Consider the following 22,089-nt stretch of genomic DNA (forward strand, 5'->3'; position numbering starts at 1 on the left):
GAGTTGTTGCAAAACAGATTCATCAATTTCTACAAATATTTCTTCTGCTGAAGGCAACGAGAAATTAATTTCCTGAGTCAGTTGAGCCATGGCGTCCATGTTAATTAGTATGCAAAAAATACTGAGTAATTATGTATTCCTACACAGTGATTCGGTCGCTTGCTTCAGGGAATACAAATAATATTTTCACCCTTTGACATTTGGTCATGTGACCCAAATTAGCCAATCACAACACAGAACACACTTTCTATAGGTTTACAATCTACATCAATAATTTTTTAAATCTTAAATTAATTAGGTCTAATATCCATTGCAGAATGTTGGAAATACGAACCTTGCCGTGTTACGATAATATATTTCATTATCTGAGGAGATTCCCAATGTGTATTTGATAATATCTACATACATAATTGGTTATCAGATTATCTTGTACAATCACAGCATGTTACATGCTAATTAGGCACACGGAATAATACTATTTCAGCAAACCTTCATAACGATCATAACTGTCTTTCATATCTTAGATTTCAATATTTTCTGTCAATGAACATTATAAACAGAACGACAATCTGCTCTGTTGTTTCGTCGTGCTAAATCCACATGACACACAGTCCATTAAAATATGCAATACTTGAACAAAAAACCTATGTTGCAGACTAAACGTCAATAGTCTTATGTCAGTAACAATACAGTGGGGAAAAGTAAATCGTTCTGACCATGCAGTTACTTGTATGCGACATGGGTGCATAATCAAAATTCGCCGTCATTCGCTTGAAGTCGATCAAACATTTGACAGAAAAAGGTCGAGGAGCTTGGTAATAGGGCTTGGACGAGCCCAGATTTATTACCCGGGTACCCACCACGCTATTACCCTACCCTACCCGGGTAACCGCTATATATGTCTCAAGACTTGGGTGTAAATTGTCCGATTGGGAAAAGTTTGACAATAGCTCTGGTAAAATGTATTTAAATTTAGATAGACGTGTAAAACGATCTGGTCTGGAGTTTTATCTTTATTCAAACCTATAAAGGTCAGAAGGATTGGGTGCCTAGTCAGAAAGAAATGCGAACATTAGTGACTTGTAGTGTAACCATAGAGTTTGGGATACTTTTTGCCATTTAACAATTTTCACGTGGCTAACCACGGGTCCTGTGGGTACCCGGGTCCTACTCAGCACCCGAGTTACCCGTCCCAGCCCTACGTGGTAACCTCACTAATCTCACCATATTTGGTAATCCGTAGCACTGTATAAAATATGAGATACACAATGTTAAAGCTGAGATAATTATGGTGATGGTTATAATTTTGATTTTGCGCACTCAATGTTTGAAATCTTAATTCACAGTTGATAAGGGACATTTTCACAGGACCATATATGGCTTGTCCTCCCTGTCTGCCTGTACCGTTGAATCAGCCTGGCTACTGTCAATGGTGTACAACCAAACCTTCTTGCAATTTGGACCTGTGTTGCCCCCATTTCGGCCATACCGATGGCTCTCTCTCTCTGCTCCTGTGACAGTCGTGGCATTTCTTTTGTGTGCTTTCATCACGTGTGGTTATACCCTGCAGACGAACGCATTTATACAGCTAACATGCACGTGCAGTTTATGCCATAGGCGGGAAACCTGTTTCACCATTTTTTTGTCACCGCACGAGCGCCGTCAAAGGTGGCGCGTTCGGGTGAGGTGTTTTTGGTACCTGTTCCTGGGCAGTCATATTCCCAATACCCACTTTCCACTAGTTATCGCTGTTTTTAGGAAAATGACAAATTGCCAACCTATACTTTCTTTTGCCGCTTAGTTTATTGCAACATGTGCTTTATGTGCTTACAGATTTATTTGCCCTGGTTAGGTCCCCGCCAGGAACCTATATGTGAACACTAATTTTTTATCTTGGCCCATCGCAAGGTATCCTGCAAAGTGACAGTCACGTGAACGGAGGCTCAAATAAAAACGGCACTGACACAGTTCAACCCTGCCAATGCTTGATACCAAGTCAGATGCAACTGTTTTCGTTTGACCCTTCGTCGTGTTGAATGTACCTATGCTCAGCCTTGCATCGAAATAGTGAAATACACGGATTAAAATATAAGGGGAAAATAATCCCATTACTTGTTTTTGAACCTGACCATGGGGAGGTAATTTGTGTAACCAAACTAAGGGGAGATAACTCCGGGGCTACAAGGGGAACTGTCATACTTTATATTTGTTGTAGGTGGCATCGTGTTGATAACCGCCATGTTAGCAGCTGCAAAGGCTACAGAATGTGCTTGAAGTAGTTTTATACCCACCCTCCATTTCATGAAAGATTACCTGTTAGCCATGTTGTAAAGTTCATGACATTAAAAACACTTGACCTTGGCTCTCTTGTATTATGTTTGTTTAGTTGGTAGCTATGGCTACAACTGGTAATCTGTAATAAAAAAAGGTTTAATTGTATTCTTCCTTAACTACTTAACAAATAATAACGAAAAACGAGTCGCTCTGGAAAACAAGACTGGTCGGCTCAGAGTATACTGTGTCTGCGTTGGGTATCCATGTTAAACTGCGGCATGGTATCTCAATTGGGTAGCACATGAATTTGACGTTTAACTTCACCTCACCTCACCCCACCTTGCAAAGACATTGCTTGATTCTGTTATGAGTTATATATCCCTGATTCTCTTGTAAGGCATTTTTAACTTCTACACTGAACCTATGAAACTGGTTTTGTTTGTTATCCATTGTTGTAAGACTTGAAGCAATACATATATCTTGTGGGCCCCGTTAAAATTGCCTTCTGGAAACAGAATACCTGCTTCTTCCGAACGGATAATCATAACATTTTGAGAAAAACTTAATGACTTCAAGAAAATCATTTCAGAAATTATGTATTTCACTCATCTGGAAAACAAACATTCCGATCCACGTTTCGTAAAATCAATAAAACAAACAATCATAGAACATCAGCCATGGTGGATATACATTTACATGTATGAATATTATGGAAATAGTACAACCATATTGATCCATACACTTGGATTAAAAGGTAAGTATAGAATTGGTTGAATAATTAAATCAAGTGTTAGATGATTGTGTAATGAAAGGTACTGAATGGACCAGCGTCACTCACACGGTGCCTGACAGTTTGATCAGAGATTCTCCGGCGTCCAGGCACTGCAGATGTGGTAGAGGCTGCTGTAGCAAACCTGTTCCGTCCGTAAAAGTCCGTAAAAGCTATTTCAGACTACGCTTGAAAAATATGTTGACACAGTTCTCGATTTAAAGTTTGAAAACTGAACAAACGAATATTCCAGAATGTCTAATATATGGTTGAGATTGTATGGAAGTGCTTCCCACGCACTGTTCAACGCCCCCTCCGTTCAAATCTTTATCCCACGGAAGCGAGAGATAGACGACAATTTGGACGGAATCACTCGTAGGGGCCGTAACTGTCGTTCGGAATACCCCGTGTTAAAGTTTTCGAGGTTGCATGATTAGAAATCACATTCCGACTGTCACTTTCATGATCTGGTAAGCGACGCGACGTCGGATGAAAGGTCGTTCTGACGTGACCCGTAATGGGATGTCCTCAGATCTTTGTTTAGAGTAAGCGAGAACTCAGATCTGATTTTAATTAGATTGATAAGAAGGCAGCTTTCTCGTGCTTTACGGCACTAATTGCAAATTGGCGACTACGCTTCGAAACATATTTTGACAAATTCTCGATTAAAAATTTGAAACCTGAACAAAAGAACATTCCGGAATGGCTAATATATGATCTACAGTGTATGGATTTCGTCGTTAAGCCCGTCATACGGAATACCCTGTGTTAAAGTTTTCGAGGTTGCATGATTTGAAATCTCACTCCGACTGTCACTTTCATGATCTGGTAAGCGACGCTCTGATTGGTCGGATGAGAGGTCGTTCTGACGTGACCCCTAATGGTATGTCCTCAGATCTTTGTTTAGAGGTAGCGAGCACTAAGATCTGATTTTAATACGATTGGCAGTTATTCGTTTTCCACTCAATAATTATCAGATTAATCAGAATCCGGTGTTTGGAGTAATCAGTTACCCCTGTCAACGGTTGAATGTGCAATTCAAAAGAGCATTCTCAGCTGTTCCTCGGAACTACACAACTCAAACTGCCAGTAAGGCGCAAGAAGGTGTTTCATTGTCCATACACTTCAGCTTTCAGCAGGACTGAAGCCCTAGAATCAGGGAGTAAAGTTATAGCTATAAACTACTGAAGACACTCTGTATATCTTTCGTGGCCTTGAAATGAAATCATATATATATTCAGTACTGTAATGTTATCGAAGTTTGCGTGTCTGTTCATAATAACGTATATACACCGTCTGGGTACAAACGTTTAGTTTGGGTCTGTTTCTGGTTTTGAACATGTTCCAAAGCCTTTTAGGGGCGGTCCGGTAGCCTAGTGGTTAAAGCGTTCGCTTGTCACGCCGAAGACCCGGGTTCGATTCCCGACATGGGTACAATGTGTGAAGCCCATTTCTGGTGTCCCCCGCCGTGATATTGCTGGAATATTGCTAAAAGCGGCGTAAAACCAAACTCACTCACTCACCAAAGCCTTTTATTATTATTGTTTGTATTTCATTGTCCCTTGATCACAGAAAGATTATATTTTACAAATTGGGTTTACTTCCCTCCCGGTCAGTCCGTGTCAAGTGAAATGGTATACGTTATTTGTAATCTTTGCTCCTATTCCTTATAACTGTTAATTATCGAAACTGGCAATTTTGAAAACTAAAACAATATAAAGTAAGAAATCCTTTTAATATCAAGATACAAACACGAATGATTTTATGTTAAAGTCAACCTTCCCACACAAGCAAAGGATCGCAATACACTGTTTGGTCAGATCTGTTCCGTTTCGCTGTTGCACCTTTCTGTTAAGTCAAAGGTCTTTGACTCTGACCTATGACCCAGGGTACCCGGATGTCGAAGTGAGTCCTGGAGGGGCGTGTCTTTGGTTTCCGGAAGTAAGACCAGACATACACAGCTGATCATTAGCATGCCTCCCATCACGATAAATGGTACCAATATGTTGTTTTCATCCTGTCAAACGAATATATATATGAGAAATGAATGTTTCATCATCAACTATTGTATAATGTGTGCACGTCCTATGTAGCACTATTGGTATAGTAAAATTTAAACTTGCGTGTTTTTTAATGCTCTTCTCAAGAAGGAATGATTATTCAGGAAAGTGCAACTGTTTATGGTTCGAAATACACTTTGGCTCATCTGATTCGTTATATTGCGGAGATTCTTTCCCCAAACAGCAACCTGTAGATGTCAATATAAGTTTGTACTGGTTTTCTAAAAGCAATCCATGGAATGTTAATACATCCTGGAACCACCTCTTGAATAAGATACCTAACCTGTACCATGTTTTTACCAAGAAAACCGTATTTAGTTCGTTTTGTTTTCATTATTGTTGTAATGAGTGAGTGGGGTTTAACGCCGCTTTTAACAGTATTCCAGTTATATCGCGGCGTGTCAGCTTAATGTGGGAGGAAAGCCCGAAGTGATGCAGGTCTTAGACGTTTACCACTTCGGTGAAACCCACGAGCACGGGTATGGTGGTGACAAACCTACAAACATAATCGGGGCGAACCGGGATTCGAACCCACAATCATAGGTTTCTGGCGTGGCCAAGGGACGCAACTCTGCACACCGAATCGCGGCGCCTTAGATGACTGGGCCACCCGTGCCCCCTCATTACAGTTGTAAGCAGGAAGACACTGGCTGACATTGTTTCATGCGTTTATATAGGTGGAAGTTACCACAGTTCGCCTTGTGTTGACGATGTGGTCGGATGTATTACCATCAGCAGCAACATTGGCGCAACAACTCCTCCTATCCTTGATGCTGTCTGGCACACGCCGAATCCAAGAGACCTGTCAATTGGAGGAGACAATATGATGCACCCATGTTTCCAAAGTATCTTCTATTGGGGGATTTCATTGAAAGGAACCCCGGAGACATTGAATGTATTACACATGTATTCTCAGTGGACGCCTCTCTAGTGCACAAGTGAGAACATGGCTGATGAGCTTTTCCTGTATGAGTGAGTGAGTGAGTTGGGTTTAATCCAGTTATATCACGACTTTTTCCTGTATGACGGCTGACCAGATGACTCTTGACGGTAACCCTTTTCGCCTCGCCCTATTTAGAAATTCAATTTCACAATTAAAAATATATTTTCATGTCCTGGAATCGTCCAACCTTAAAGAATGAACGAACAACTCCCGTTGAATATTGTGCCCTTCCCAAAGGACAGACTCATGCTAAATTCACCTACCTGATAACAGTTGGGTATATCTCGTTAGTGAATAGGTACATGACCATCCATCCGCCTCCAATTCCGAACTTTCCGACAAGGGCCAGAACATTGACTATAATTCCTCTGTCAGCTTAAATGATAAAATGAATGAAATTGATGAAGGTCAACACGGTTTGGGGCATTATTTCAGTTATATCAAGTCTGAAGTGATGATAGATCAAAGATATACATGAATGCATATGATTGTCACATGATAAACGTTGGATAAATTTACAGGGCATCCTTTGTGCTACTACTGCTTAAATTTGTCTTCAGCATGGTCAGTATCTACGTCATATACTACTTGGCTGTTTTATTTGAGAAAGATGGTAGTATATGGGCCATTTGCACCGACTTTAGCTGAAATAGGTACACCTATATACGATACCAACATGCGTCACAAGAATGCTTTTAATATGATCGTAATGATTATCAGCTTTGGATTGTCAGCACCACATCTTGTTTCCGCCTGCATCACTTGTGTTTATCTGTCGAATTAAGCTGACGTTACGATTTAACTTGATTCCTGTTCACACTCACTCACTCACTCACTCACAAACTTATAGAAAGGCCAACTTAAACTAGCATTAGAGAGTTTTTAATAACATAAAACTAATTGTAATGTTAAATCAGCAAGTACAGGCATTCGTTTTCAATCCGTTTTGAACGTTTGATGGTTGGTCCAAAGGCATCTCTCTCAGCTCGCTATCCCTTCCTAGCCAGTGTGTTTTATGCGCTCTTGCATGTATTACCATAGGAGTAATGCGCGTTATAAAGTGACTATTATTGTTAGTAGTAGTAGTAGTAGTTGTAGTAGTAGTAGTAGTTTTAAGAAACGGGGTCTAGCTCTGGTAGTACATGTGTGCACTCCTCGTCTGAGGACTTAAACAGTATTGACAGCTGCACACACAACAATCTAAATTTATAAGTTATAATCTTTACTTATATTTGACTTTCAAACTTGAGTTTCGAATGTCATAAAAATCATGGGAGTCATCATGACTCCATAGTGTTCCCAAAAAAATGCGTGACATTTGCTGGCTGATTGTCATTTTACCCTGACGGTGTGAGTGTACGGGGTAGGGACAGGTCTACTTACACGCCAAATAGACCCCGAGGGACCCGCACATTGCAAATCCTGCTAGCAACAAGAAGCCAAAAGCCGTCCATTTTCTGCCGAACCTGTAGAGTGTAAATGTTTTAATATAACGTCTCGAAATAATAGTAGTCGTTGTTGCTATGGGATTTCTATTACCATTTATCTGTTATTGTTAATGTTATGAGATGATTTCCGAACTAAAATGTGAACCAAGAAGCAGTTTCGACCAGGTCAGGTGAGGTGAAATTGGGTTATTGCACTTATAGCGACGTGCGTGCACGTGTGTGTGTGTGTGTGGCTGCTTGTACTAGACCGGACTGATGCCGATTTATAGTGCTAGCTCACTGAGATACCATGCCGCAGTTTAACATGAATACCCCACTCAGACACAGTATACTGACTCCGAGCCGACCAGTCCTTGCTTTAACCCCTTAATGCCGAGCGCCAGACAGGGTAACAACAAGTACCATCTTTTAACGTCTTTTGGGTATGATGCGGCCGCGGATCGAACCCCGGACCTTCCGCTCTCCTGGCGGACGCTCTACCACTAGACCACGGAGGCGGTCTAGTTTCGAACAGAACTAAGTTGTGAATGACCACACAGGATACATGACAAGAATAATAACAAACTATATTAAAACACACAGTCGCTTTGGACTAAATGCAACACATGTGACAAAATAGTCTGATTTACACCAGAGAGAGGTTTACAGGAACAGTAATTCTAATATTTGAACAAAAACAAACTGACTAAAGCTATATTTTCTTAGGACAATTGGAGAAAGACAACAAAATTATGGTGAAATATTCTTTTTGGGCAACGGACTTCTGTATTGCTATATGTTATCTTAAAGTAGGAAGACAGAACACAGACCAAAAACTTCTGATAGAGACTGTGTTGAGAATGTAGTGGAATACGGCTTCACTTCACAACGTGTTTGCTTTAAATATGAACAGTGACATTATACAGTGGTAATTAGGTAGATATAATACAAGTCTATAGATTTAAACACATTTGATTATACATCCGTAACGAGTAACATGATTTTGACAGCCTGGGCAAAGTCACTGAACACTACCGAAGGAAAACGGCTTCACATTGAGCAACGTGTTTGCTTTAAAAATACGATGAACAGTGATATTATTACTTGGTATTTGGGTAGGTATAATACTACTCTATAAATGTAAACACATTTGATGATACATCTGTGACTTGTAAGTTGATTGTGACAGCCTGGGCCAGGTGGGGCCGACAACTTGAGATTCCCATCTGAATGCACTGAGATGTGAGAGGGAAATGAAATGAATTTCATTAACCTCCCTGCTTAATTGAGCTGAATGACGTATATTATGTCATTCTATCTTCGTATATAGTTAGATACAGCTATGTCGGACAGATGGAAATTTGTATCACTATAGTTGGAAGTATTTGATACTTTTCAAATCCTGTTTCGTTTTACGATTCCTCTTTTACCTGTAACCTAGCTCAGTCAGGCCCACCGCCCGCTCGACTTCCTGATTTTTAAGCTTTTTGCTTGCAATAATTCAATTATGTTGCACGTTTGTGGTTTGTGAGTGTTCATTAATGTCATGTGTGTATCTTGAATCAAAACTTTATGTGGGTATGGTCGTTGATAATGGAGTAATGAGTCAATCCGGCTTTTGGGCAACCCCTCGCGAAACTTCTTGAACGATCACCACGAAAATGTTTGTAAACAACCAAGGGAGGAAATTCTAAAGTCACCCTTCCGGTTACAATCTGGTTACAGCGCTTGACATTTTATGAGCGTTTCAGTCATTTGCCGCCACTGCCAATCATTACAAACTTACACTTATCTCCATTTCCTAACAACAATAAACGGTACTCTGTTACTTCTGTAAACGTCAGGATTAACATGTATCCATTACTTCTGCAATCAGCCAGAATCCCATCCTCACTTGTGGAATGTCAAGACCATGCCCAGTCCTGACTCAGTTAAAACAAGAATTTCAGTAACATCTGCTATCTGTCGTAGATCTCTTGAAGCCACGAGATGCAATAGCAAAAGGCAAAACTATTCAAAGAAATCCTATAAAGATCTAAAAATATAAAAAATCAGATTAATACGGAAATTGAATGTTTTCAATAAATTAAACAAAAATCTTATCAATATTAAAATCCCAATAGATGCTACTCACACACATAAGTCCCAAAATTGCAAAGGCAGAAGGTGTACTCTTAAAGACTTAAAGCAACAAAAATCATTTGTTACTTGCACAAGTATGGCAGCTGCACATGTATGCGTTACTTTCATCGTCGGTAAGAGGGAGCGTGTTCATGAATTATGACAACTAGAAGTATTGCCTGAATAATAAAGAGAATGGAGTTGAACAAACTCAGGACAACTCCTTGGAAACGCAGATAGGTTAACGTTGATGCAAGAATATGTATCCTTAAGGGAGAGGTTATGAATCACCCCTTCAGCATAATTTCTCAACAAAACTTGACCGCCGTGATCAAACAGGAAACCGACACAGATTATCGATAGGAGTGGATAGATTGGACGGCTTGTCGTAGCATTTCCTTAGTAATACAACTTGCTATTGCCGTCCTTAAACTTCAACCCTGATATTTGTCTTTAATCGCCCTACAGAGCTACCAAAACCCAGGGCGCCAACCGATGCACTTGGAGACTCTTATAACCCAGTAACACTGTACAAGCTGACTTCATCTCATCCAAACTGCAGTAAACTAAGAGAGGTGATAGTGAGTTAGTCGGGATTAACGCTGCTTTGGACAGTATAGTTTCATATATAACAGAAGAGAAAAAGCCACAAATGACATTGACATTTATCATTATGGTGAAATTCACCCCCACACACACACACATTAACATGTAATTGTCGTGTCTTACTTGTTGTTGAGCCAGAAGGTTGACACGTAGACCGGAATTTCCACCAGTTGGAGGAGGATGATGTTGAGGAAAACATCGCCAGAGAGACTGTGGACGCCGAACATCATTCCATAGTACGTCACAGAACAGGTGAACCTGGGTACGAGATACATTTTCCCATTGAAGTGTTCATATCCAAACTCTGTCATACACATTAAACATGCCACACACTAATGATATTAAAATGACAACAGATACACAATACAGTGTTAGGTTACCGCAGTTAAGATGTAAAGCAAAAGTACGCATTGATCTAAATGGTTCCGTTTTACATATTCTCCCTTGTCCAAATGGGCAATTTGTACCTAAAAGCAGCCATAAGCGGGACCAAACTGTGGATTGGATGGTGACAATTTCTGGTTGGGTGAAAAAAAACAACTTGGTGCGGTAAAAACAGCCTCGAGCTCCATCGAAAAATAAAAATATCTTCGCAACAGCCCAAAAGGTCGTAAAAGCATACCGAGTTAGTGGAGTTCAAATTATACAGGTTTTACTGCGATTATAACATACTATTCTCATGAACGTTGGTTTCTTAAAATCTTTGCAATTTCTCATTTAAGCGGTGATAAATGTTTCCTTCTATTCCACACCACTGTCACTATTCTGCATTACCAACAAAACAAAATATTTCCAATATTTAACAGATAAAGTGTTTTGTCCGCACCAAATGAATGAACGTACCAAATGAATGCACATAGTATGGTCTTTTTCGCCATAATCCATCCGTGAAAAGTATCTAGATATGTGTATGTTTTTCGTTTCTCCAACTCTTTCTTGGCCACATCTTCCAGCCTTGATCTAGTGTTCTCTGGTTTCGTGCGTCCGTTGTGTCGAGCAATGAGATCGACAACAGCCTCAGCCTCATCCAAACGACCTTTTACAGTCAACCAGCGCATGCTCTCAGGGACAAAGCTGAAATAACAAAATTACAACAGTATAGAATGCATGTATCTTGCCCTTGTTTCAATTATTATCTCACTTTTTTTTACTCTTATCTCCTTGTATATGAACTCAACACTTTTATTTCAGTAGCCCTGAAACGTCCTTACAATTTGAAACCATAAACAAGGTCATTTAACAGTTCCATAGCTAATGTCACTGGATTATTTTGCAACCTATATGATGTAGATAAACGAGATTTTTTGTAAATGATTGGAAAAGAAGCCATTTTGAAACAAACTTGTGGATCACATCTTCTCAAAGGTAGGAGGTTTGCAAATGTTTGTAAATATACAAGGAACAATATTTAAGGGATCCCTTGGCATTTCAGCTTGAGTCTAACGGGTGGGGTTATAAGACTAGAGTGGGTAGAGGAAGGTCTAGAATCCCTACATGCTGGAGAGATATACAGGCTTTTCTCAATATGACTGGCTAGGAAGCTTTACAGATGGGAGACAACGTGTTTGGAGATGGCGTGGAAAGAGGTTTTATTCGGCAGCAGTCCAAGAACATAACCGGTCTTTTACGTCCAGGGGTCAACTCATTTTCCCAGCGCGTAGGTCAGAACTTTGAGTTCCAAGTCGACAATGCGCGTCCCCACAGAGCTCGTGTTGCAGTGGAATGCCAGAGGCAAGGCAGCCAAATCACAAGACATGTTACCGAATGAACACCTTCGGATTTTCCAGGCTGAAGGTTTCTCAAACCGACCTCAGCCTTTTCAGAATTTGCAACAGCACGAAAAATGGTGAAGGAAAACACGCGAGACAATCAAGGGCTTATATCCACTCTGTCTGCACGGGGTATGGACCAGATTTTGACTTTACGATGAAAACTGAATTCCACAATGTCGTTTCTTTACATGAATATATTTGGGGGTTCCCGTAAATATTATAGCTTTAAGCAATTATTTGAAAGAGATCAGGACATATTTTTTGATTCACTATTGACTTGCATTGTACACGTTTCATGTTTCCGTGATGCAGTCTGGCATATCTTATGTAATTCATTGTTACCCACGTGGTGAAGAGACAGGTGGTAAGATACGAAATCCGTACGTGACAAGTGTGTCGTACAAGATTGACCTGTTTTATTTAATTGTGTAACCGTGACGTCACACCGGAAATACTTGTTTCATTCATAAAAGAAATCACGAGACGTCATTCACTTTGACAAAACTACAAGGCAGAGTGAGTGAGTGAGTATGGTTTTACGCCGCTTTTAGCAATATTCCAGCAATATCACGGCGGGGGACACTAGAAATGGGCTTCACACATTGTACCCATGTTGAGAATCGAACCCGGATCTTCGGCGTGACGAGCGAACGCTTAAACCACTAGGCTACCCGACCGCCCCTACAAGGCAGAACTGAAGGAATCTAATGAAAGCAAGGGACATTTACATACTCTTTATTAAACCAAACAAGATAGTCCCACACATCAAATTCGCTTTGCATTCTATATTGGTTATGTATAGAGCTACTACAGAAATTATTTGATCGAGCTATATCCATTTGCAATGTACGACTACCGATGGATCGAGTGTCCCTATGAGCGTTACGCACCCGACCACTTTCGCGACTTTCAATTTGATTTTATGTAAAAGGTTAAGCCTGGTGAAATGAATTCATTTTAGACTATCTGGACAGACATGAAGACTGACGTTTGATACTCTGGTTGTTCCCCTTTCCAAGCGTATTTCGTGACATTGATTCCGAAGGTTTTTGTTTATGAATGAACATACATGTACACTTCTACACTACCAGATCACTCAAAATGAACAGTTTCGATACAAAGCATTCGAAAACTCCGTTGAAGTGTGCCTGAATTCTGTTTTTGTGGCCCAAAAGATCCCTAATATGAACAATCACATTCCCTATTGATCTCACGTAAAACGCTAGCTGTGAGTAGATCACAGTTGTATTTTCTTTTCAAATAGTGACCTTACCTTGCCGAAGCTGCCACTAACATGCAAGCAGAATTGAGTTTATTGATTTTCACACCCTCAGAATAGGGTCGTACAGTTAACATAAACGTCTTTGGCGAGCACTCTGATTTCCATCTTCCAAAATGGTTCGAACAGGATATAAATTCAGCTGATATATCAAGGAGGGCAGGGACACCATCGTTGCGAGTGGCCGAGTGTTGTTCGAGCTTCAAAGCACAGCGCTAATTGACTTTTAAGTTTTTTGACAGTTGTCCGCGTACTAACAGCAATGCGCTTGAATTACCATAAGTTGATGATATTCTTAAAAGAAAAATCTTGAGCGTTGGAACTGTCGTGTTTGCACACACAACAGCAAGAATATGTCCTCAAAGCGCATGCATAGATATGTCAACTATTCCCATATTTGGGCATACATTAATATTTATGCAAAGCGGGATATGCAACTGTTTGGTCTGTGGATGAACGAAAGCTGTTATGAATTTACACTTAAATACATATTTAAGGCGGGTAATTAATAAAATCCCACACTCGTTCTCATTAGCTACAATTTTTACGTAACTCGTGAATTTCCTATGGTATCTAACGAGATTTAGTATAGTATTCTCTATATATATAACATCATAACCAGACAACAACCATTACTTCTCTCTGTAACATAAATGTTAACTGGAGAATGGGCTTCAGCAGTCCAAACAATTTTGGGTCCACCGAATACCCACCTCAACTAGAAAAGAGAGAGCCATGCATGAAAAATGTAGGCAATACTGTGAGTTCGTATGGGTCGACCCATACTGTCTCACTTTACTTTTAAGATGTTAATAAAGCTCGTAATGTACAGCTTTAGACGGTCCCTCAAATGAGCAAGTATGAGCTGTTACCTAGAACATTAACAAATAATAACATTATACTTACAAACATCCAAATAAAAACGGTGCAGATAAAACTCCACTGGCGACATGAAGGTATCTCCAGTTAGGAATTAGATATCCAAAGAAGGCACACAAGATCCCACCAACAGGCCACAATGGTAAAGCAGTCACAACCGCTCTCCATTTGCAGCCCATGAACTCCATCAAATGGGGGATGCTAGTTCCTAAAAAGGCCCCAATAGTCATGCCAACCAGGAAACGTACGGCGGCGTACATCTGCCAGGATACAGAAAGTGCTCCGATGAAACAAAAGACTGAATGAAGTCCCATGTTCAGGAAGAAAATTTTCTTTCGTCCAAATGTGTCCGAGATCTGTCCCGCTAAGGCCACGCCCACCATGACACCGGCCATCTGGAGTGATGCGATGGTCTTGCTGACCTGTCCCTTCTCACAGACCAGGTCCCACTGGAAGGACATACATAACGTGTGGTGAGCAAGCTGTTATTCAAGTAACCTTATATAACAATATTAAAAATAATCCCGGTAGTCGCCTCATATGGCAAGCACGAATGAATGAATGAATGAATAATTCAGTATTAATTAGGAGTTGTTTAAAATATATGGTTATTTTGATGTTGCATGCACAATGCAGTTGTGTGACTATGGATGACATTCATCCCATTACACCTTACATACCTGGGAGACAGCTGTTACCATGGAATCCGAGTACACCCTGATACAGGTATTGTTGGCGACAGGACACTGCTTGTACACCGACGAGTTCCCCATGGTGGTGTTGAGATCCTGACCCTCCGGCACGCACCACCAGTCAGGGACCACCCCGGCCACCACGGGGATAACCATGCTCCACCCAAATAACATCTTTGGGGTACCAGCGATGAGAATTATCAGGATCTGGAAACGTCCAAAGGACCCAATATCTTCGATGAGATCTTCAAGTGTCATGTTAGTAGAAGTAATAGAAGACTTTCCGGAAGGAAATCCGTCCCAAGTTGTACGTTGTTTGGCTTGCACTGATGGATCCAGATAGAGGGAATACTGGGATACCTTACGCCAACCTATCAGTGACTTGGATATTATAACACCCAGCACCACGTGACTGCATGCTTGCCTACAGCTCGAAATGTGAAGGGCACTGTATGAAAGGACCCGGGCCCGATGCCATTGCGACCACAGCTTGGGCGTTGTGTAAAACGTCCCAGCTGATATACCGGCGTAAACTAGACCCTCATTGGCCAATGCTGGTCATGAAGAGCCGGATTATGAAGTCAAACTGTGCATCAATGTTCGTGCATTCAACCAAACATGGATGAGTTAACAAAATAAATCATGAAACAGTACATTATCACGTGTGCCTTCATGGCTGGAACAAGGTGTGGGATTGTTGGATTCTACGCCAATAGGCGACATCACCAATGTAAAAATGTAGTATGTGCAACTAAGTATTTATATGCCAAGGCATGTTAGGAACGTATGCTCATCTAATTAATTATTGATCAGTGTAATTCAGGTTTTTAATTAATGGAATTAATAAGACCATGCCTCAGCTGTTTCCATAAGGGTTTGAAGTGATGCTGATTGAAGTAGGTTGATGGCAATGTATCATACAAACAATATGCATATTCTGTGGTTATAAAGTCATCGGTAACAAATATCGTTATTTATGTTTGTGCCTGGTAAATAAAAGAGACAAAACCCTTTCCATGTTCATAAGCAATCTCTACCAACATCAGAGTCGATTAATATTGTACGATCCTTCTACATCATGAGCATAGGTGAGCCTAACCTGCTCCATCGGTGGCACCCATCACAAACACATGCAGATGCAAGTAAATTCTTCACACAAACAACAAAGGAACACATGGTACAAGTCAAAATAGGGAATTGCATCGGACATTAAAACATTTCCGTTTGCGAAAATATGTGTTATTTTAAAGGCAAATGTGTTTATATACACTCGTCAAAAAAAGAAACGCACAGGTAGGTTTTTAGTAAATTTAATGTACCTAAAAAAGTATATAAATATATAAAGATATATTCAATTTAATATCATAGATACAAATATGACATTTATCACATGTAGTCGTTGTACAAAGGCATTGAAAACTGGTCATTGTCATGTCACATAAGGCCACAAGGTTGCGTTGAACTCAGTATCCAGTGTGACCGTCCCTGGCAGCAATCACGGCTCTGCATCTCCTCTGTGCTGAGTGGATAATGTACGAATTCTGTCCTGCGGAATTCTGCGCCATTCTGTTTGTAACACGTTGGCCAGTTGTGGGAGTGTCTGCGGCGTGTTCTGACGTTGACGTACACGTCGATCGAGTACATCACAGAGGTGTTCGATTGGGTTTAGATCTCGAGATCTCGACAGCCAGGGCAATACGTTGATGTTGACATTATGAAGGTAGTCTACCTCGACACGAGCTGTGTACGGTGAAGCGTTGTCCTGTTGAAACAGCTTCTGGCGGTCAATGATTGGAAGAAGGTTGAAGAATTTGATTAATGTAGCTATTTGCTGTCACATTTCCCTGAACCACAACCAAGTTAGATCTCGTGGTGTAGGATATGTGCCCCAGACCATGACACTACCACAAAATTGGGCAAATCGCTCATTTCGACGACGATGAACACGTTGTCTTCCATCTCGCCGGTGATAAAGAAATCGTATTCATCGCTAAACCACACTCGTCTCCAGTTTCTCAAATTCCAAGGTTGTAAGGAATGGCACCAACACAAGCGTCGCTGTCGATGCATCTGTTGCAAAACGGACGATAACTGGTCTTCTGGGTCGGATTCCAGTTTCGCGAAGAAGGTTCCTGACAGTCTGGTCAGATATCCTCCTCAAACCAGGGCTGCGTCCTGCAGTCTTCGTAGCTGTGGCATTGCGATGCCGTAGGTGGAACAGTCGAATGTAGGGATCCTGTGTAGGGGTGGTAACTCTTGGTCGGCCGGTTCTCGTAAGGCCTGCAGTGGAATTGAACTGTGTGTATCGGTCCCAAAGGCGGCAAATGGTGCTGTGGTGGATATTGGAGTGTGTGCAACAGAAGACTGCGATTCCCCTTTTGGATACGTCCTATGGCGATGTTTCGATCGGCAGGGCTGAGTCTCGGTATTTTCGAACTTGAAAAATGTTGAATTGAATGACAAATTATTGGCGTATACTTGCCTTTTTTATAACCACAATAACTTGCACGTGCATTTTGCTTTACTGTTTTCCTCACTGACAGTTTGAACACGTGTGAAAACAAAGCCGTTTAAGACATTGCAAATCGACAATGGCTGCGTTTTGACGCACCGTTTATCGAATATCAGGCCACCAACATTTTCCAACAACATATACCGGATTTTTTTGTGTAGTCAGGTTCCATGTACCACCTGTGCATATATTTTTTTTTGAAGAGTGTAGATAATTGTGTGTTCACAATTCCTTTCATGTAATTATATTTTCCTAAAATAGAATATTAATGGTAATATGGGGTGTTTTCACCTGACTGAGTAAGAGACTGGGTATTATAGATACATAGATGCATTAGCGATCTATTATGAATGCAACAGGTGCAATGTCTAATTAAAATGTTTTTTGAATGAAATGACAATACCAATGACAAATGTGGTGTTGGGTGATTTTTACTTGGCCTTGGTAATTACACAAAGGGTATTTTAGTTTTCGAAAAACAAAGGTGACAGGTGTTTGCTTGCACTTAATGCCCACGGCTTCTGTGGATAAAACTGAGTTAGACAATGTTGCAAGTGATGTCATGGCATATAGATGGCTGTTTTGAGTGCTGCTACAGCCACAATGCCTTCAGGAAATGCCTTTGACACAAGATCTTTTATGACATATTTCAGTTGCATGGCCGTTTCATCCTTGTTCTGTTTCCTATCTGTCAGTTCCTGTTGGTAAGAAACTGCAGTTTTCACCGACTTGAACCTGTCTAGTAACACCTGTTTCACACCCGAGTACGTTTGTAGCTGCTCCTCAAATAATGTCGTGAAAATCCCCCTTCAGCGCTAAGTGTATGCACGCTACTTTCTTGGCTTCCTCGGTATTGTTTCTGACGACGAATAATCTTTCCAAATGACTTTCAATATCACCCCCTTCACACTCGTCCCACTGTGATACTCCAGCACTAGCCATTTCCAAGCCAAAAATATGTTATCCCGGCGCTGCCACCAATGATAGAAAACAGAACTCGCTGCTTCAGGTCAAACGTTGTTATTCGTTAGACTTTCGTGATACAACTGACAAAACGATCATCTCCACACACACAATCATTCCTAAAACACTATGACAACACACAATACAATCAAGGTGAAATTCTATACTTACAACTGTCAACTTTACCGATACAACTCACATGCTATCATAACAACTCAACAAGAACTTCTGGAATGAGAGTTATCTCCCACAGATCATCAGCTTACTGATTGTATGAAAGTCGTTTAAGAAATTTTGTATTTCACTCTCCCCTGAAAAACAAATATTCCGATACAAGTTTCGTAAAATCAGTTCAACAAACAATAAAGAACATCAGCCATGGTAGAGATACATTTACATGTATGAATATTATGGACAAAATATAGTTATATTGATCTATACATGTACACTTGGATAAAGAGGTAAGTACAGAATTGGTTGAATAATCGGTATGTATGTATGTATGTATGTATGTATGTATGTATGTATGTATGTATGTATGTGGCAAACGGCAAACGGCTAAATGTACAGAATTATGTATGTATGTATGTGTGTCTGTGTGTGTCTGTGTTTGCGCGCGCGTGTGTGTCTGTCTGTGTGTGTGTGTGTCTGTGTGTGTGTATGTCTGTGTGTGTGCACATAATGGTCAGTATATGTATAACTGTTACGTTACAGGCGTAATATGGACTTTTGAAAGGGAAATTTGCAGTCATATTGGATTTTCCGTGACTAACGTTATTTTCCTCTTTGTTACCCGACAGCCACTGACCGTGCACCTCTCTGTTCCTACATGACCATTTGAACATTTATATATGCTGTGTGCTCCACTAAATATGAAATATTGAAACCGTTTGAACTTGATTGTTCCCATGAACTGCTGACTCTGCGACTCAGCGACTGTGACAGATGTACCTCAAACAACCCAACGCACTCTTGGAAAATTGTAAACATGACTAAACCAATTTTAGTGATGGAAAAAAGTAACGGTACTTCAGTTCAATAAAATATCTAAATAAATATAATTCATTCAGAATCTTTCAATGCATATTAATGAGGACATCTTCTCGACTTGATTCACAATTTGCACGTACAATTTATCTGTTTGCGTGTTTGTTAGGAGCATAATAATCACACGAGTAATTTCAATGTAAACAGCACACAATGAATGTTTAGCTATCGGGTGCTCATATTAACACGTTTGTTTCACAAAAAATAGGGCTCACGCAATGCCATGGCCAGCTGAAAATAACGTTTACGCACAGTGGGTATGCTACGTTGCGAGACATTTGAATGTTCATCGAAACACAACAGTATCTGTTTGGTGACATTATCTGCATGACTTGCCACGGGCCGGTGGTCCACTTGAGACTTCGCGTCATCAAGACAACGATATTCGGCTGGTGCATCATCGGAATCGATACCAACATCAAACATTAACAGGTCGGGCAATTCGTGGGTTGAGACCATTTAGTGGCAGAACCATGCGCAACCGTTTGAGGGAGCATTACATCCGCCCGACGTCCAGCGACACGCCCAATGAGGCTACCATGTTACCCTCAGGCATACCTAGTTAAGTATAGACAGCATCTCAAGTTCATAAGACAGTATACTCTTCACATATGGGTTCAGGTTTCATCTGGGCAGCTCGGATGGTTACTCAACGATACTTAACGTCGTCAGTTTGGGGACTGAAGTGTAATGCGAGCCCTGGAGATAAAGAGGATGTGAAACCGTATGGGGTGGCATCACAACTGTTACAAGTCCCGGAAACCCGTCTCAAAACCTTTGGTCAGAGATCTTTCCAGTTCTGCGCTTCCTCGCTATGGAACAAACTCTCATCTGATCTTAAGCTGTCGCCATCGCTGTCATCTTTTAAGGCTCATCTGAAAACACACCTTTTCACACAACACTACTCCCCCTTTCATTAGCATTACTTGCTAAAACTGTGTAGCGCCATGAGCATTAACTCGGTGAATGGAATCTGGCGCAATATAAATGGACTTATTATTATTAACTAATGGCAGAACACGACTCATCATTGTTAATGTCAATTTGATACGCTATCAGGACTACATCGTTTGAGATCATGTTCATATGTACAGACGTTTACTTCTGAAAAATATAGTCCCTAAAATCAACACATAACAGGTTTAGGAGAGAAAACCTTCCTTTTGGGGGCTCTGTATAAAGATACCTACCACAGAACGAAATCACAGTCTATATATGATACACAAATAGTATGAATAAACGTTGTTTGAGGACGCGGTCAGCTACATTTGTGTTGTATCACATCTGCCTGAAATACATTTGTCTGGGTCAGGCGAACCAGAGACTGAACGGTACTGGGTACCCATCCTGGCGCGACTTCTCCCACAAGCTGCAATAATTCCCCATGTAGTTATTCGTTTTCCACTCAACTATAATCAGATGAATCAGCATCCGTTGTTTTAAATAACCTGTTCCACGGAGAACGATTGAATGTGCATTAAACAAAACGTATTCTCCACTGCTCCCTTGGAGTATACAATCCAAACTACCAGTAAGGCACAAGAAGGTGTTACATTTTCATTATGATATTCCACTGCGTACATTATAGCCACTTCCGGTTTGAGCAGGACCAAAGCCGAGGAGTAAAGTGAAGACCTGTCAATATTAAACGCACTTCATACAACTTTCGTGGTCTTGAAACCATGTTGGGTTCTGGTATTATCAGATTACGTTTTTGTTCATAATGACCTTTTTTCTACCTTCACAACACTGTTTGTTTGTTTGTTGTTTAACGCCGCAATATTACAGCTATATGGCGGCGGTCTGTAAATAATTGAGTCTGGACCAGACAGTCCAGTGATTGACATTATGAGCATTGATCCACGTAATTTGGATCGATGACTTGCATCAACCAAGTCAGCAAGCCTGACCACCCGATCCCGTTAGTCGCCTCTTACGACAAGCAGAGTCGCTTTTTACAGCATGCGTGGGTTGTTGAAGACCTATTATACCCCGGACCTTCACGGGTCTCACAACACTGACTACACTGGGTAGCTACTTTAAATTTGGGTTTGTTCCTGATTTTGCATATATTTCAAAGCCTTGTTACTGTTTGTATTTCATTGTCCCTTGATCATAGATATATAATATTTTAAAATTATATATACTTAGTCCGCGTCAAGTATAAGTGTTATATACTATTTGTACCTTTCGGGTAGCCTAGTGGTTAAAGCGTTCGTTCGTCACGCCGAAGACCCGGGTACGATTCCCGACATGGGTACAATGTGTGAAGCCCATTTCTGGTGTCCCCCGCCGTGATATTGCTGGAAAATTGCTAAAGGTTCTACTACACCAAATCAGTACCAGTTTGGAGAGTGCGGTTTTCGTAGGGAGCCTTCAGTGCAGATCGAGAGATATCTGCAGGCTGTGATTGGAGGATATTCTGTAAGATTTTTATGTCTTTCAAATGTACATCCATCCAGTTATTAAAACTGACCATGTTCTTCTATATTTAGTACTGTCTTTTTCAACATGATGACTTATGCTGAATGTGACCACAGCTATTTTCAAGTAGGTGACATTTGGTGCGAAACTGGGGGTGGTGTGTTTAGCTTCCGGTACTCGGAAAAGGAGCTGGGTAAGCTAGTCATTTTTATTTTTTTTATTGCTGCTCTAAGGCCAAACTGTGCACACACGTACAGGTAATAGCTGTTGAATGCTTAGTTATTTAAAAAAAAATCATAACGTTACTATAGAAGTCTATGG

At 40.7% G+C, this 22,089-nt stretch overlaps 1 protein-coding gene across 1 annotated transcript; it reads right to left on the reverse strand.

Moving 5' to 3' along the window:
* Positions 1-4,800: 4,800 nt before the first annotated feature.
* LOC124120875 (solute carrier family 22 member 15-like) lies at positions 4,801-15,168 on the reverse strand. Its single transcript, XM_046483769.2, has 8 exons — positions 14,811-15,168; positions 14,158-14,579; positions 11,044-11,274; positions 10,324-10,458; positions 7,430-7,512; positions 6,310-6,421; positions 5,833-5,905; positions 4,801-5,060 (listed from the first exon to the last, which is right to left on the reverse strand). Exons 1-8 carry the CDS (start codon positions 15,078-15,080, stop codon positions 4,860-4,862), a joined length of 1,527 nt encoding a protein of 508 aa, XP_046339725.2. The 5' UTR covers positions 15,081-15,168; the 3' UTR covers positions 4,801-4,859.
* Positions 15,169-22,089: the final 6,921 nt, after the last annotated feature.

Source organism: Haliotis rufescens, unplaced genomic scaffold (genome assembly GCF_023055435.1).
Source record: "Haliotis rufescens isolate VD_foot unplaced genomic scaffold, xgHalRufe1.0.p SCAF_9, whole genome shotgun sequence".
Lineage (NCBI taxonomy): Eukaryota > Metazoa > Mollusca > Gastropoda > Lepetellida > Haliotidae > Haliotis > Haliotis rufescens.

Coding starts and splice junctions, on each gene's coding strand:
- LOC124120875 (XM_046483769.2), bottom strand. CDS start 15,080: ATGACACTTGAAGATCTCATCGAAGATATTGGGTCCTTTGGACGTTTC. Junction 10,459..11,043: donor ATACTATGTGCATTCATTTG/GTACGTTCATTC, acceptor TCTCGTACCCAG/GTTCACCTGTTCTGTGACGT. Junction 5,906..6,309: donor ATATACCCAACTGTTATCAG/GTAGGTGAATTT, acceptor TCCAATTGACAG/GTCTCTTGGATTCGGCGTGT.